This window comes from Bufo gargarizans, chromosome 3 (genome assembly GCF_014858855.1).
Source record: "Bufo gargarizans isolate SCDJY-AF-19 chromosome 3, ASM1485885v1, whole genome shotgun sequence".
Taxonomy (NCBI): domain Eukaryota; kingdom Metazoa; phylum Chordata; class Amphibia; order Anura; family Bufonidae; genus Bufo; species Bufo gargarizans.
Window position 1 is genome coordinate 83,963,777 of NC_058082.1, and position 16,110 is coordinate 83,979,886.

Consider the following 16,110-nt stretch of genomic DNA (forward strand, 5'->3'; position numbering starts at 1 on the left):
GATTGCTCCCCAGACAAAACAAGCAATTTTAAATAATGAAAGTTATTTGAGAATATATTTATAACAAAGTAATATTTAAGTTTTTTCATTTTGTTGATTCCTGGAGAACCCCTTTAATAGACAGGTGGCTCCCTCCATTCACTTCTTTGGGATTTATGGAAACAACCAAGCACACTTGCAAGCACCTTTCCATTTTTTCTCATAAGGAGAACTTCCCATCCACCCATAATCGCTGCTTTTGGTAAACTAAAGCATTAAACACTCACTAGTTACTTTGGTTCTATTTGGAAGTTAGTCGCAGTTGGTATGTAAGAAGGTAAATTCTATGTGTGGCCCTTGATCCAATTACAGGACGTGGCTTGAGGACAGTGCATTGAAGAAGCAGACACATGGCAATCAAGTTGTACAAACTTTACTCCAAATGGGGCCACATTTCCTGGTGGTAAAAGCCTTGATGGTTACAGTCTATTAAAGGCACCAAGCTTGGCGGTTACACATAGTGTATTGATTGCAGTCTAGCAGGCTCCAAGAGAAACTCATATTGATAGCACTTGATGGAGCAACTTAGGTTGGTACTGCCCCAGTCTCTGGTCACAGGAGAAGTATTTTCCTACTGTCTGAGCTGACAATACAGGGGCTCTCTCCATAAAGTGGTCTGGAACTGATTACAGTGCTTCCAAAGACACCTCACTCTGGTAAAGGACTTTTCTAGACACACCATTCCCAAGGCTGCAGCTGGTGCTCGGCAAGATGACCGATTTACCTCCGCACAGTATCTGTGGATCACTGACAGGATGAAACTCCAATCACACACCATCAATCTTGTACGGTTATTCAAATCCACGTCCGACACACTGTACTTTCTACTGCTTCACGTACGTAACTTGCCATTTGGTGTGCAAGTCTGCCCCCATAGCTATTCAGCAATGTCCCAAATGAAGCCCCTGTGACGCCATGCTCCAGCCTCAACACCTGGGACCAGAACCAGTGAACCCCAGGTGCCTGCCTGGAATATAACATGCATTATATCCACTGTTGAAGACAGAGTATCTACAAATAAACAGTGGTTATAATGCACATTGGTACACAAGACAACAAACATAACATGGACCATTGAACCTCAATAGTCCGATTAAGAGGAAATAAAGATGAAGTCATGGTCAGAGAAAGACGGGGGCAGTTTGCACGTGGAACATCTCAACAGCCCCACTAACTGAAAACTGCACGTCCTGTTAATTTCTATCTGAAAGTTCAATTGTATTTATTTCACATAAAGAGTTATGTGGGACACACTAGGATATTTATTTACAGGGTTTCAAGGTACAAACCTGTCAATAGTAGACTAGATCCGACAAACCAGATAAAATGAGATCAGACTACTTCATTTTCCTGCTCTTGCACTGAGAACATCAGAATTTTCTACACTTAATGATAGCCGTAAGTAACCTTATATTTCAAACGCTCACTTTAAAAGGGTTGCTAAGGTTTTAATATTGACAGCCTATCATCAGGATAAGCCATTCACTTTAAGGTATTACATCTTCATACACAGCTATATGTAAAACCAAAAAGAAATATACGGCTGCTATGAGCAGGTGAGTTTTAAATTTGTGCTACACTTTGCACCACTTTCTGTGTTTTATATATATAGATGTATGTTTTACTACATTATACAATCAAAACTCATTTTCTTGAATTTTTTTCTGATGTGTCTCCACCTTTTTTTTTGTGGGACGAGTCATTGTTTTTATTGGTGCTGTTTTTGCTCACTTTTATTGCATTTTTAGTAGGTGGAATGAATGAGAAAAACCAGCAATACTGGCCTTAATTTTTTTTTTTTTTTACGCTATTTATGTATGGGATAAAAAAGTGATCATTTTATTGTATGTGTCATTATGGAGGTGATGGTACCAATTATGTTTAGCTTTTCCATTTCTTTACACTTTTACATAAATAAACATGTTTGTTTTTTTCTTGTCCCACTAGGGGACTTCAACTTTCAATCTTATGATCACTCATATAATACACTAGAATTTGTATTTGAGCGTGTTATGTCAGGCCCCATTCACACGACCGTGTCAGTTTTGTGGACCACAAACTGGGGATCTGCAAAAACTGAAAATTGGCTGTGGGCATCCTGCATTTTGCTCTTTCAAAGGTCCCGTGCTATATTACAAAAGCAAAACAGACAAGAATAGGACATATTCTATTCTTTTTTGCCGGGCCATGGAACGGACATATGGACGTGCATCTTTTGCGGCCCCTCCCTCTCTCTAACCCATTAGATGCCACTTTCAATCCCGACCATGGCATCTAAGGGGTTATCTCCGTTCCCAGTAGTGAGAGTGGAGTGCCAGCTGTATAATGCAGATGGCCCTGGCAAGTTATGACGCGGGCAGAGTTCCTGAGCCGGTGCTATCCTAGTGCTGGACATTTATTTTGCAGTACTCAGACGACCTAATTGCAGTGCTGTGCATTCACGGCACTGTGTGGGAAGAGGTTAAAAATTATAAATCTGTCAAAAATCTGCTGGCCCAGCTCCCTCCCAGTTACCCCTGAATACTTTTTTCATCACTTGTCAAAAGTGGTATGAGGAGTGAAAGGTCACAAATTTTAGTGCAAATATTGTGTGTTGCATAATTTGTTACTAGTTTCACAATAGCATTTAGGATCCGGCAGGCTATTCCTGCAGGGAACTTAAACGTTGCTGTCTGGCCCTATTAACTATAATTGGGACCTGTGGAGATCCAGTCGCAACCCTGCATATATGCCGATTCTCGTCCTAAAGAAAACCGCTGCTAGGAGTTATTAATAAATAATTGCTAGCCGTTTGCAGTGATGATCCAGATGGTTGTAACAAGTTGGGGAAGAGGGTGGTGTCCCTGCACAGTCTGAGACTATCCAATCAGTGCAGCCAGTGTCAGACTGTGCAGGGACACCCCAAACCCCAACTGGTAACACCTAGCTGGACCTTCATTGCAGACTGCTAGTAATTCTGTCATAACTTCTAGGAGGAGTAATAGAGGAATGGCACAAAACAAAGTCAAAAGAATAGATGCTCCAGAATTGTTATTACATCGGGGAAACAAGTTGTTCCTAATACAGACCTGTCAGGAGAGGTTGCAGGTACATTTTCTGTATAGCGGGCAACAAACCCTTTGGTCCTACTCAGTCCTAACATTTTTAATATTCTCTTTTTTCAGATGAGACAGGTTACTTTCCTGGTTGCCATCCTTCTGGTCATACACTGTTTTTTAGGGAATTGTGAAGTGGCCACCAAACATAATGAATGTAATACAGGAGTCCCAGGTATCCCAGGAACACCAGGCCTGAATGGTCAGCATGGACCTCCTGGAAGAGATGGTAAAGATGGGGAACCAGGAACAAATGGTGACCCAGGTATGTTTCTCTGAAAAGTCACAGAACATTTGAACAGTAGCTTCTAATAAAGCTATGGAAATTTGAGAAGCAGAACTTATGGCAATATCTATCAAAACGGAACAACCTGTAACATAGAGTTTCCTTGAAATTCCAGAATAACTTACAATTTTTTCCCACTGTGTTTGCCATTGTTTTGTTTTTTCTAGGAACACCCGGTGAAAAAGGTCCACAGGGTCCTCCTGGTAAAGTAGGTCCTCCAGGATTTCCCGGCGCTAAAGGAATTTCTGGTCCTCCAGGTCAACCAGGCTTCCAAGGAGCGCCAGGGACAAGAAAAACCTATGCATTTCATGTGGGACTGACATCCTCTTATCCGTCTACCGATGGTCCAATTAAATTTGGAAAAGTTTTTTACAATGAGCAAAGTATTTATAACACAGGAAGTGGAAAGTTCATTGCTCCAGTAGACGGTCTTTATTTTCTCACATACCAAATTACTGTCTATAATAAAAATGTACATATTACCCTACAACATAATGGTAAGATTGTGCAGTACATGTATCATGTGTATGGGTCCCAAACTAACCAAGCCTCTGGAGCCTCAATTCTAGCGCTGAAACAGAAAGCGGAGGTTTGGCTGCAGGTTGTAGGAACAAACAATGGTCTTTATGCTGATAGCGATGATGACACTACATTCTCAGGTTTTCTGATTTCATGAAACCAGACCAGATCAAAGTTCCTTTACAATAAAAATTTAATTTACTAATGGCATCAAACACATTAAATTCAACTGCTACAATCATAAGCATACAAAATAACATACAGTTCTAATTCTGGTAGCTTCTTTGGCCGGATGTAAAGCTGTGCATGCACTTATGCGGTCGGTTGGGGTCAATGGGGTTCGGCAGTGCACGGAACAAAAAGCATACCAAACCTATAAAATAGCTCATCAAAGCTATAAAATTGTTCTTGCGCTGTATACAATGATTGCTTGACAATAAAACAGCATTTCTGCCACAGAACTGTAGTAGTTTCATCAATGTAATCCTTTGTATCCCATATTAACTAAGAATTCTACAGGTATAATGCAATAGTTATTCGTTTGAAGAGGAAACCTGACTAATTATAAAGATCCAAAGCGAGATTTTAGAGATCCCACTGGGACATGAAGGACAAGTGCTGTAGGCTTCCATGTAGAAAATTACCTGTGAGATTGCAGCAGAAAGATAACAGTAAAACACAATAATAATAATAATAATTAAATAGGGGGTTCTCTGAAGACATCTCGGGCATGAGTCTGACCCCTGGTGATCAGCTGTTAGCTGTTATGGGGGAAGCTTAAACTGGTCATACATGTAGTATAAAAAAAACAACCATGTAAACATCCAGTGTCGGACTGGGGTACCTAGGGCCCACCAGTAAAATGTATTTTGGGGGCCCACCATATGGATACTTTCAAATATAATAAATAATTTACCACGTTTTTATATGAACACAGACTGGTTGAGGTGCTGTACATTTAATATATGTATGTAGTGCAGACAGTCTACTGTGTTATGTGCCACTTGTGTAGGGAGTGGGAGACTAGGGGCCCACCTTGCTCAAGGGCCCACCGGGGGATTCTCCTGTACCCCTGTGGGCCAGTCCGAGCCTAATGAAATCCATATGCCCTAGTAGACTAAATGGACAGGGATCATCTTTATGGGATAAAACCCTATAAAGTGTTGTTTGGGTTCAAGTTAAAGAGGACCTTTCACTGATTATTACAATGTGAACTAAGAATACAGACATGTAGAGCGGCGCCCGGGGATCTCACTGCACTTACTATTATCCCTGGGCGCCGCTCCGTTCTCCCGCTATGCCCTCCGGTATCTCCGGCTACTAAGTTATAGTAGGCGGAGATTTCAGTCACTAAGTTATGGTAGGCGGAGTCTGCCCTTGTTCTGCTCTAGCGCTGGCCAATCGCAGCGCAGAGCTCACAGCCTGGGAGGTTATTTTCCCCCAGGCTGTGAGCTCTGCAATGCGATTGGCCAGCGCTACAGAAGAACAAGGGCAGACTCCGCCTACTATAACTTTGTGACCGGAGATACCGGAGGGCATAGCGGGAGAATGGAGCGGCACCCGGGGATAATAGTAAGTGCAGTGAGATCCCCGGGCGCCGCTCTACATGTCTGTATACTTAGTTCACAGTGTCATAATCAGTGAAAGGTCCTCTTTAAAATGGAGTAATGGCAGCTAATGCAATAAAATATTAAAAGAAACATAACTTACCGAATAGATCCAGCAACACTGGTTTTCCCTGCCAGGCTTTGTTTACCTGGCTGCATAACTACTCTATGGGGGCACTAAGGGGGCATAACTACCGTGTGGGGAAAATTGTATTGTGAAGGGAGCACTTAGAGATCATATTACCATCTGGGGGCCCTAAAGGGGCATGACTACTATGAAGGGGGCATAACTACTGCACTAAGGGGGCATGATTACTGTGTGGGGGCACTAAGGGGACATAACTACGGTGTGAGGGCATTAACCCCTTCAGCCAACATGACATACCCATATGTCACAGCCAGCACCCAGCCGCAATGACGAAGAACAGCGGACCCCATGATTTAACCCTTCAATGAGCGCATCTAGCGCAGAAATCACGCTCCGTGTGTCAGCGTCATTTTCTGGAGCACACAGCATTATAAGGATTTATAATGCTGAGTGTCTTTGCATGACCTTAGTGCTACAAAATCATACTGACAGCGAGATTTCCGCACTGGACAAACTCACCTCCAATAGGGTGAATGTGAGAAGGGATCAAAAGATCCCAGGTTCTAGCTCCCTAAAGGGGCAAAATTTATTGTTAAAAAAGTAAAAAAAAAAGTTTAAAATAAAAATAACAAAATATTTAAAGTTTAAATCACCCTGCTTTTCCAAGTTAGCAATAAAAAAATAAAAAACACAGACGTAACAGGTATCACCGCATCTAAAAATCTCTCAACTATTAAAATATAAAAATATTTTTCCTGTGCAGTGTACACCATAACAGACAAAAAAAAATAGAACATAACATGTGATTCTCCATTTTTTGGTTACCTCATCGCTCCAAAAAATTGAATAACAGTGATCAAAAAGTTGTATGTTTTCAAACATTAGGAGGTATGTAAAAGTAGTAAAACTTTGAAAAAAGTATACATATTTGATATTGCATTATTCATACCGTATTCATACTCAGAAAAAAAATGTAAGTAACAAATTTATAAATACTTATAGCACAAAAATACTATGGCGCTATTGTTGATTTTCGCTTTTCCTTCCAGGAAAGAATTAAGAAAAGTTGATTAATAACTTATATGCAACCCATAATAGCGTAATTGAAAAATACAACTGGTTCTGCCAAAAATAAGCCCTCATTTAGCTACATTGATGGAAAAAAAAGTATTTTACTACCAGCGACCAGACCCAAAACGAATCTCGACTGGTTCGCCTATCTCTACTACCATGATTGAAAATAAATGTATTTTACAGTCTGCAATGTATTTATAACACAAAACCAGGAAAGTTCTTCACTCCGTTACACAATGCTTATTTTTTACGTACCAAATTACAGTCTATAATAAAAATATAAAAATTACCCTACAAATAATGGTAAGATTGTGAGGTACAAGTATCATGTGTACAATGGGTCCAATATTAACCAAGCCTCTAGAGCCTCAATTCTAGCGCTGAAGCAGAATGAGGAGGTTTTGGCTGCAGGTTTTAGGTAGAAACAATGGTCTTTAGCGCTCATTCACATGACCATATGGTTGCAATTCTGCAATGCACCGGCCATGAGAATCCCATATTGTGGTGCGGACCCACTGACATGAATGGGTCCGCTATCCGGAAAATACGGCAAAAGATAGGAAATGTCCTATCTTTTGTGTTGCGGAGGAACGGACCCGAAAGCCCATGGAAGTGCTTCCGAGTTTTTCTGTGGGCTTCCAATTTGTGCCTCCGCTCCACAAAACATAGCACATATCCTATCTTTTGCCGTATCTTGCAGTTCGTAGACCCATTTAAGTCAATGGGTCCGCAGCACGGAGTTCAGATGGCTGGTGCCTGTGTATTGCAGATCCGCTGTTTTCAGTCCACAACATGGCCACCCAACGCCATACGGTCGTGTAAATGAGCCCTTATGCTTATAGCGATGTTGACTCTACATTCTCTGGCTTTCTAATTACATAAAATCAGACCAGATCAAACTTCCTTTACAATAAAAATTCAACCTACTAATGGCGTCAAACACATCAAATTCAACAGCTACAATTAGAGATGAGTGAATCGAAGCTGACGAAGTGGAATTTTTTTTTTAGGATACATTTGATTCGCAACTAATGCGAATTTTATTGAGCTTTGTGGTAACGAAAATCATTTTTCCTAAAATGGCGGCTACACGTGTGAGGACTGAGGACATGGGGCAAGGAATTCTAGGAAGGCGGGATCACCCAGATTAACATGCATGCATGCAGCCAATCAGCAGCCAGCCAGCCCTGTGATGTCACAGCCCTATAAATATGGCAGCCATTTTAGATTCGTTAATTTCTAACGATAATTTGTTTTCCCTTAGTCCTAACAGCAGCACAGATGGGGTTAACTGCCCCAGTGGACTGGTAGGACCGGCGGAATTTTAATGAGCCCAAGAACCAATAAGCGATCTTCAGCTCCCTGAAAGGGAGGAGATCACCCCCCAGCCCACCGTGTTTTTAACAAGTATGATGTATTTTAGGGAAGGATATTTGTGTGCTGCTGTTAGGACTAAGGGAAAATAAATTATCGTTAGAAATTAACGATTCCCTTACGTCCTACCAGCAGCACAGATGGGGAGATAGCAAGATAAAACCCCTAGGGAGGGTCCTTATGCCTGGCAGAACTAAGAACTGTCTGCCCAAAAGCCGAAAACTCTGCCATCCTAGCATCTATCCTATAATGGGAGATGAAGGTTGACCCAGAGCTGCAGGAGGCCGCCTTACAGATCAACTCTAAGGGGAGAAGGCTTCTTTCCGCAACCGAGGTGGAGACCGCCCTAGTAGAATGGGCTCTCACAAATGGGAGGATCTAAGGTTTGGGAGACAAAGGCTTCCCTAATGGCCTCCTTGATCCAGCGACTAATGGTGGCTTTAGACGCTTTACGGCCTTTAGACTTACCGGCGAACAGGATAAGGAGATTCTCATCTATCCTGAACTCTCTGGATCTATGCACATAGATCTGGAGGCATCTAGAAATATCCAGCGGATCTCTAGCTGGAGTATCAGAGGAGGAGGTTGTAAAAAAAACTGGTAAAGAGATTACCTGGTTGATGTTCTGAAAGGTAGGCACCTTAGGTCTGAAGTATGGTAAAAACTTCAGAAGCACTCTGTCCTGTAAGAAAATAATGGATGGATGAATTGCAGAGAAAGCCAGAATACAGCGAAGTCACAGACAAGGAAAGCGACACTGATACCAGCTCAATATGCAAGAGCAGAAAACTTTACTTAGACAACAAGTAATAACATAAGCATCACCAAAGCAATACAAACATGCATAGAAACGCTATATCCCGGACCCACAGTCAATGTCCCTGCCTACTAGACAGGCCTAGCCGATGGCAGACATAGCAGAGCCTGCAAGTCGTGCTGTGCCGCTGCAGAGGACACCCCTAGCCGGTGGCAAACGCAGCAGAGCCTGCGCTGCAGTCCAGTACAGTACAGCCTAGCAAAACAATATAACCCTAACTAGATAACTAATGCGAGGCCTAGGCTAGTCTCTGTAACTTCAGGCGCCACACAATATATTACAATCAGTAACCAGGTGTACTATTAGATAAATATGTACTCTGCACACCTAGGATCCGGTGTGGGTGCCTGTGAGAGTGGTTTAGGCAATATAGAGTTAATCCACGGCACTCCAAGAGCTTTGTGAAAAATACATTTTCACATTTAATTCTTAGTTTGCAGAATATCATTTGTGTACATCCAGTGCAATTCATTTATACATCATTAAGCCATATCAGACAAATAATTCCCAGACGTTTCGGTCTTTGCGACCTTCTTCAGCGGGGTCTTATGGCAGAGAAGAGAGGCTGGCAATGGAGTGCAGACCATTGTTTTTTTAAGCGTTGAGCACTGTGGGTCGAAAACAGAGCTGATTTAAGTCTCGTAGTGTTGGGGAGCTCTGTGTGCCAAGCCACATGGCTACTGGGAGCTGCTGCTGAGAGACAGAGCTGGAAGGTGCACACCATATATGAACAGTGCCCTGTTACTGGTTTTCTCCTGCAAGACTCTTTATTCAAACTACGGCCTGCATTGAATATAGTCACATATAGAAATAGAAGCAGCTGTATATGGGGCGAAATAAAAAGCTTCAACATCCTCTTAAATCAATTTGGGTCCGAGCCAAACTTTTCTAAAAATCAGAATCAGAACCAAAGCAGATCTCATTAGGTTCGCTCATCTCTGACCTATGTTGAGAACAGAGTACTTCATCCAACCTGGTGAGGTAACCACTGGCAGCAGCATTCAAGCAGGAAATTAAAGGGGTTCTCCAGGAATAAAAAAATGAAAATACTTAAATATTATTTTGCAATAAATATATTCACAAATACCTTTCATTACTTAGAATGGCTTGTTTTGTCTAGGGAGCAATCATTAGAAGAAATAAAATGGCGGCCGTCCTATCAGTACACACAGAACCTGTCCCAACCACACAGGAGGACAAGTTACTTCACCATAATGAGCCATAGCACTGCCTCATCCTCCTCTCTGCTCTGCTTGTCAGGAATCATGATCCTGAATACAGGTGAATCTCTGTGGGAATGGAGATGATGAGGCGACATGAGAGGAGGGCGAGGTGTGGATAATGAGAAGTAGCCCTTGTTTACAGTCTCCATTACCACAGCCTGTCCTGTCCGTCCTCTCTGTACTTCATGTCTCCTCTGAACTAAATTCCGCAGAGATTCAGCTAAAGTTCTTATCATCTGTATTCAGGATCGTAATCCCTGACAAGTAGAGAGGAGAAGGAGGATGAGGCAGCTCTTTACCTCAGTGTTGTAAAGTAACTTGTCCTCATGTGTGATCAGGACAGATTTTGTGTGAACTAATAGGACAGAGGCCATTTTGTTTCCCATGATGATTGCTCCCCAGACAAAACAAGCAATTTTAAATAATGAAAGTTATTTGAGAATATATTTATAACAAAGTAATATTTAAGTTTTTTCATTTTGTTGATTCCTGGAGAACCCCTTTAATAGACAGGTGGCTCCCTCCATTCACTTCTTTGGGATTTATGGAAACAAGCAAGCACACTTGCAAGCACCTTTCCATTTTTTCTCATAAGGAGAACTTCCCATCCACCCATAATCGCTGCTTTTGGTAAACTAAAGCATTAAACACTCACTAGTTACTCCAGTACTTTTTGGAAGTTAGTCGCAGTTGGTATGTAAGAAGGTCAATTCTATGTGTGGCCCTTGATCCAATTACAGGACGTGGCTTGAGGACAGTGCATTGAAGAAGCAGACACATGGCAATCAAGTTGTACAAACTTTACTCCAAAAGGGGCCACATTTCTTGGTGGTAAAAGCCTTGATGGTTACAGTCTATTAAGCTTGGCGGTTACACATAGTGTATTCATTGCAGTCTAGCAGGCTCCAAGAGCAACTCATATTGATAGCACTTGATGGAGCAACTTAGGTTGGTACTGCCCCAGTCTCTGGTCACAGGAGAAGTATTTTCCTACTGTCTGAGCTGACAATACAGGGGCTCTCTCCATGAAGTGGTCTGGAACTGATTACAGTGCTTCCAAAGACACCTCACTCTGGTAAAGGACTTTTCTAGACACACCATTCCCAAGGCTGCAGCTGGTGCTCGGCAAGATGACCGATTTACCTCCGCACAGTATCTGTGGATCACTGACAGGATGAAACTCCAATCACACACCATCAATCTTGTACGGTTATTCAAATCCACGTCCGACACACTGTACGTTCTACTGCTTCACGTACGTAACTTGCCATTTGGTGTGCAAGTCTGCCCCCATAGCTATTCAGCAATGTCCCAAATGAAGCCCCCGTGACGCCATGCTCCAGCCTCAACACCTGGGACCAGAACCAGTGAACCCCAGGTGCCTGCCTGGAATATAACATGCATTATATCCACTGTTGAAGACAGAGTATCTACAAATAAACAGTGGTTATAATGCACATTGGTACACAAGACAACAAACATAACATGGACCATTGAACCTCAATAGTCCGATTAAGAGGAAATAAAGATGACGTCATGGTAAGAGAAAGGCGGGGGCAGTTTGCACGTGGAACATCTCAACAGCCCCACTAACCGAAAACTGCACGTCCTGTTAATTTCTATCTGAAAGTTCAATTGTATTTATTTCACATAAAGAGTTATGTGGGACACACTAGGATATTTATTTACAGGGTTTCAAGGTACAAACCTGTCAATAGTAGACTAGATCCGACAAACCAGATAAAATGAGATCAGACTACTTCATTTTCCTGCTCTTGCACTGAGAACATCAGAATTTTCTACACTTAATGATAGCCGTAAGTAACCTTATATTTCAAACTCTCGCTTTAAAAGGGTTGCTAAGGTTTTAATATTGACAGCCTATCATCAGGATAAGCCATTCACTTTAAGGTATTACATCTTCATACACAGCTATATGTAAAACCAAAAAGAAATATATGCCTGCTATGAGCAGGCGAGTTTTAAATTTGTGCTACACTTTGCACCACTTTCTGTGTTTTATATATATAGATATATGTTTTACTACATTATACAATCAAAACTCATTTTCTTGAATTTTTTTCTTATGTGTCTCCACCTTTTTTTTGTGGGACGAGTGATTGTTTTTATTGGTGCTGTTTTTGCTCACTTTTATTGCATTTTTAGAAGGTGGAATGAATAAGAAAAACCAGCAATACTGACATTCATATTTTTTTTTTTTACACTATTTATGTATGGGATAAAAAAGTGATAATTTTTTTGTATGTGTCATTATGGAGGTGATGGTACCAATTATGTGTAGCTTTTCCATTTCTTTACACTTTTACATAAATAAACATGTTTGTTTTTTTCTTGTCCCACTAGGGGACTTCAACTTCCAATCTTATGATCACTCATATAATACACTAGAATTTGTATTTGAGCGTGTTATGTCAGGCCCCATTCACACGACCGTGTCAGTTTTGTGGACCACAAACTGCGGATCTGCAAAAACGGAAAATGGCTGTGGGCATCCTGCATTTTGCTCTTTCAAAGGTCCCGTGCTATATTACAAAAGCAAAACAGACAAGAATAGGACATATTCTATTCTTTTTTGCTGGGCCATGGACCGGACATATGTATGTGCATCTTTTGCGGCCCCTCCCTCTCTCTAACCTATTAGATGCCACTTTCAATCCCGACCATGGCATCTAAGGGGTTATCTCCGTTCCCAGTAGTGAAAGTGGAGTGCCAGCTGTATAATGCCCTGGCAAGTTATGACGCGGGCAGAGTTCCTTAGCCAGTGCTATCCTAGTGCTGGACATTTATTTTGCAGTACTCAGACGACCTAATTGCAGTGCTGTGCATTCACGGCACTGTGAGGGAAGAGGTTAAAAATGATAAATCTGTCAAAAATCTGCTGGCCCAGCTCCCTCCCAGTTACCCCTGAATACTTTTTTCATCACTTGTCAAAAGTGGTATAAGGAGTGAAAAGTCACAAATTTTAGTGCAAATATTGTGTGTTGCATAATTTGTTACTAGTTTCACAATAGCGTTTAGGATCCGGCAGGCTGTTCCTGCAGGGAACTTAAACGTTGCTGTCTGGCCCTATTAACTATAATGGGGACCTGTGGAGATCCAGTCGCAACCCTGCATATATGCCGATTCTCGTCCTAAAGAAAACCGCTGCTAGGAGTTATGAATTAATTGCTAGCCATTTGCAGTGATGATCCAGATGGTTGTAACCAGTTGGGGAAGAGGGTGGTGTCCCTGCACAGTCTGAGACTATACAATCAGTGCAACCAGTGTCAGACTGTGCAGGGACACCCCAAACCCCAACTGGTAACACCTAGCTGGACCTTCATTGCAGACTGCTAGTAATTCTGTCATAACTTCTAGGAGGAGTAATAGAGGAATGGCACAAAACAAAGTCAAAAGAATAGATGCTACAGAATTGTTATTACATCGGGGAAACAAGTTGTTCCTAAAACAGACCTGTCAGGAGAGGTTGCAGGTACATTTTCTGTATAGCGGGCAACAAACCCTTTGGTCCTACTCAGTGCTAACATTTTTAATATTCTCTTTTTTCAGATGAGACGGGTTACTTTCCTGGTTGCCATTCTTCTGGTCATACACTGTTTTTTAGGGAATTGTGAAGTGGCCACCAAACATAATGAATGTAATACAGGAATCCCAGGTATCCCAGGAACACCAGGCCTGAATGGTCAGCATGGACCTCCTGGAAGAGATGGTAAAGATGGGGAACCAGGAATAAATGGTGACCCAGGTATGTTTCTCTGAAAAGTCACAGAACATTTGAACAGTAGCTTCTAATAAAGCTATGGAAATTTGAGAAGCAGAACTTATGGCAATATCTATCAAAACGGAACAACCTGTAACAGAGTTTCCTTGAAATTCAATAATAATTTTCCCACTGTGTTTGCCATTGTTTTTTTTTGTTTTTTTTCTAGGAACACCTGGTGAAAAAGGTCCACAAGGTCCTCCTGGTAAACTAGGTCCTCCAGGATTTCCCGGCGCTAAAGGAATTTCTGGTCCTCCAGGTCAACCAGGCTTCCCAGGAGCGCCAGGGACAAGTAAAACCTATGCATTTCATGTGGGACTGACATCTTCTTTTCCGTCTACCGATGGTCCAATTAAATTTGGAAAAGTTTTTTACAATGAGCAAAGTATTTATAACACAGGAAGTGGAAAGTTCATCGCTCCAGTAGACGGTCTTTATTTTCTCACATACCAAATTACTGTCTATAGTAAAAATGTACATATTACCCTACAACATAATGGTAAGATTGTGCAGTACATGTATCATGTGTATGGGTCCCAAACTAACCAAGCCTCTGGAGCCTCAATTCTAGCGCTGAAACAGAAAGCGGAGGTTTGGCTGCAGGTTGTAGGAACAAACAATGGTCTTCATGCTGATAGCGATGATGACACTACATTCTCAGGTTTTCTGATTTCATGAAAGCAGACCAGATCAAAGTTCCTTTACAATAAAAATTTAATTTACTAATGGCATCAAACACATTAAATTCAACTGCTACAATCATAAGCATACAAAATAACATGCAGTCCTAATTTGTAAGGGCTGATTCACATCTGCGTTCTGGTAGCTTCTTTGGCCGGATATAAAGCCGTGCATGCACTTATGCGGTCGGTTGGGGTCAATGGGGTTCGGCAGTGCACGGAACAAAAAGCATACCAAACCTATAAAATAGCACATCAAAGCTATAAAATTGTTCTTGCGCTGTATACAATGATTGCTTGACAATAAAACAGCATTTCTGCCACAGAACTGTAGTAGTTTCATCAATGTAATCCTTTGTATCCCATATTAACTAAGAATTCTACAGGTATAATGCAATAGTTATTCGTTTGAAGAGGAAACCTGACTAATTATAAAGATCCAAAGCGAGATTTTAGAGATCCAACTGGGACATGAAGGACAAGTGCTGTAGGCTTCCATGTAGAAAATTACCAGTGAGATTGCAGCAGAAAGATAACAGTAAAACACAATAATAATAATTAAATAGGGGGTTCTGTGAAGACATCTCGGGCATGAGTCTGACCCCTGGTGATCAGCTGTTAGCTGTTATGGGGGAAGCTTAAACTGGTCATACATGTAGTATAAAAAAAAACAACCATGTAAACCCCCTATGACATCCAGTGTCGGACTGGGGTACCTAGGGCCCACCAGTAAAATTTATTTTGGGGGCTCACCATACGGATACATTCAAATATAAAAAATAATTTAACACGTTTTTATATGAACCTAGACTGGTTGAGATGCTGAACATTGAATATATGTATGTAGTGCAGACAGTCTACTGTGTTATGTGCCACTTGTGTAGGGGGTGGGAGACTAGGGGCCCACCTTGCTCAAGGGCCCACCGGGGGATTCCCCTGTACCCCTGTGGGCCAGTCCGAGCCTAATGAAATCCATATGCCCTAGTAGACTAAATGGACAGGGATCATCTTTATGGGATAAAACCCTATAAAGTGTTGTTTGGGTTCAAGTTAAAATGGAGTAATGGCAGCTAATGCCATAAAATATTAAAAGAAACATAACTTGCTGAATAGATCCAGCAACACTGGTTTTCCCTGCCAGGCTTTGTTTACCTGGCTGCATAACTACTCTATGGGGGCACTAATGGGGCATAACTACTGTGTGGGGGTATTTGTATTGTAATGGGAGCGCTTAGAGATCATATTACCATCTGGGGGCCCTAAAGGGGCATGACTACTATGAAGAGGGCATAACTACTGGACTAAGGGGGCATGATTACTGTGTGGGGGCACTAAGGGGACATAACTACGGTGTGAGGGCATTAACCCCTTCAGCCAACATGGCATACCCATATGTCACAGCCGGCATCCAGCCGAACTGACGAACCCCATGATCTAACCCTTTAATGAGCGCATCTAGCGCAGAAATCACGCTCCGTGTGTCAGCGTCATTTTCTGGAGCACAAAGCATTATAAGGATTTATAATG

At 41.8% G+C, this 16,110-nt stretch overlaps 3 protein-coding genes across 4 annotated transcripts in view; all 3 read left to right on the forward strand.

The window, feature by feature from the left end:
- Positions 1–1,281: 1,281 nt before the first annotated feature.
- On the forward strand, positions 1,282–14,911 carry LOC122932972 (complement C1q and tumor necrosis factor-related protein 9A-like). Of its 2 annotated transcripts, XR_006388361.1 has the most exons (4): positions 1,282–1,437; positions 3,204–3,399; positions 3,588–4,197; positions 14,683–14,911. XR_006388361.1 is itself a non-coding variant. In XM_044287672.1 (3 exons), the coding sequence occupies exons 1-3, from the start codon at positions 1,429–1,431 to the stop codon at positions 4,094–4,096; spliced, it is 714 nt and encodes a 237-aa protein (XP_044143607.1). In that variant the 5' UTR covers positions 1,282–1,428; the 3' UTR covers positions 4,097–4,400. The 2 variants fall into 2 exon arrangements, 1 of the variants encoding a protein (XP_044143607.1); XM_044287672.1 differs by lacking the exon at positions 14,683–14,911 and having other exon boundaries at positions 3,588–4,400.
- Positions 11,806–14,911, forward strand: LOC122932973 (complement C1q and tumor necrosis factor-related protein 9A-like). Its single transcript, XM_044287673.1, has 3 exons — positions 11,806–11,939; positions 13,693–13,888; positions 14,073–14,911. Exons 1-3 carry the CDS (start codon positions 11,931–11,933, stop codon positions 14,579–14,581), a joined length of 714 nt encoding a protein of 237 aa, XP_044143608.1. The 5' UTR covers positions 11,806–11,930; the 3' UTR covers positions 14,582–14,911.
- LOC122932974 (complement C1q and tumor necrosis factor-related protein 9A-like) overlaps positions 11,911–16,110 on the forward strand; it is a 56,304-nt gene continuing 52,104 nt past the window's right edge. The window contains exon 1 of the mRNA XM_044287675.1: positions 11,911–12,033. The gene's annotated coding sequence lies outside the window, so the exon portion shown is untranslated. The remainder of the gene's footprint in view (positions 12,034–16,110) is intronic.

Coding starts and splice junctions, on each gene's coding strand:
- LOC122932972 (XM_044287672.1), top strand. Junction 3,400..3,587: donor AGGAACAAATGGTGACCCAG/GTATGTTTCTCT, acceptor TGTTTTTTCTAG/GAACACCCGGTGAAAAAGGT.
- LOC122932973 (XM_044287673.1), top strand. Junction 13,889..14,072: donor AGGAATAAATGGTGACCCAG/GTATGTTTCTCT, acceptor TTTTTTTTCTAG/GAACACCTGGTGAAAAAGGT.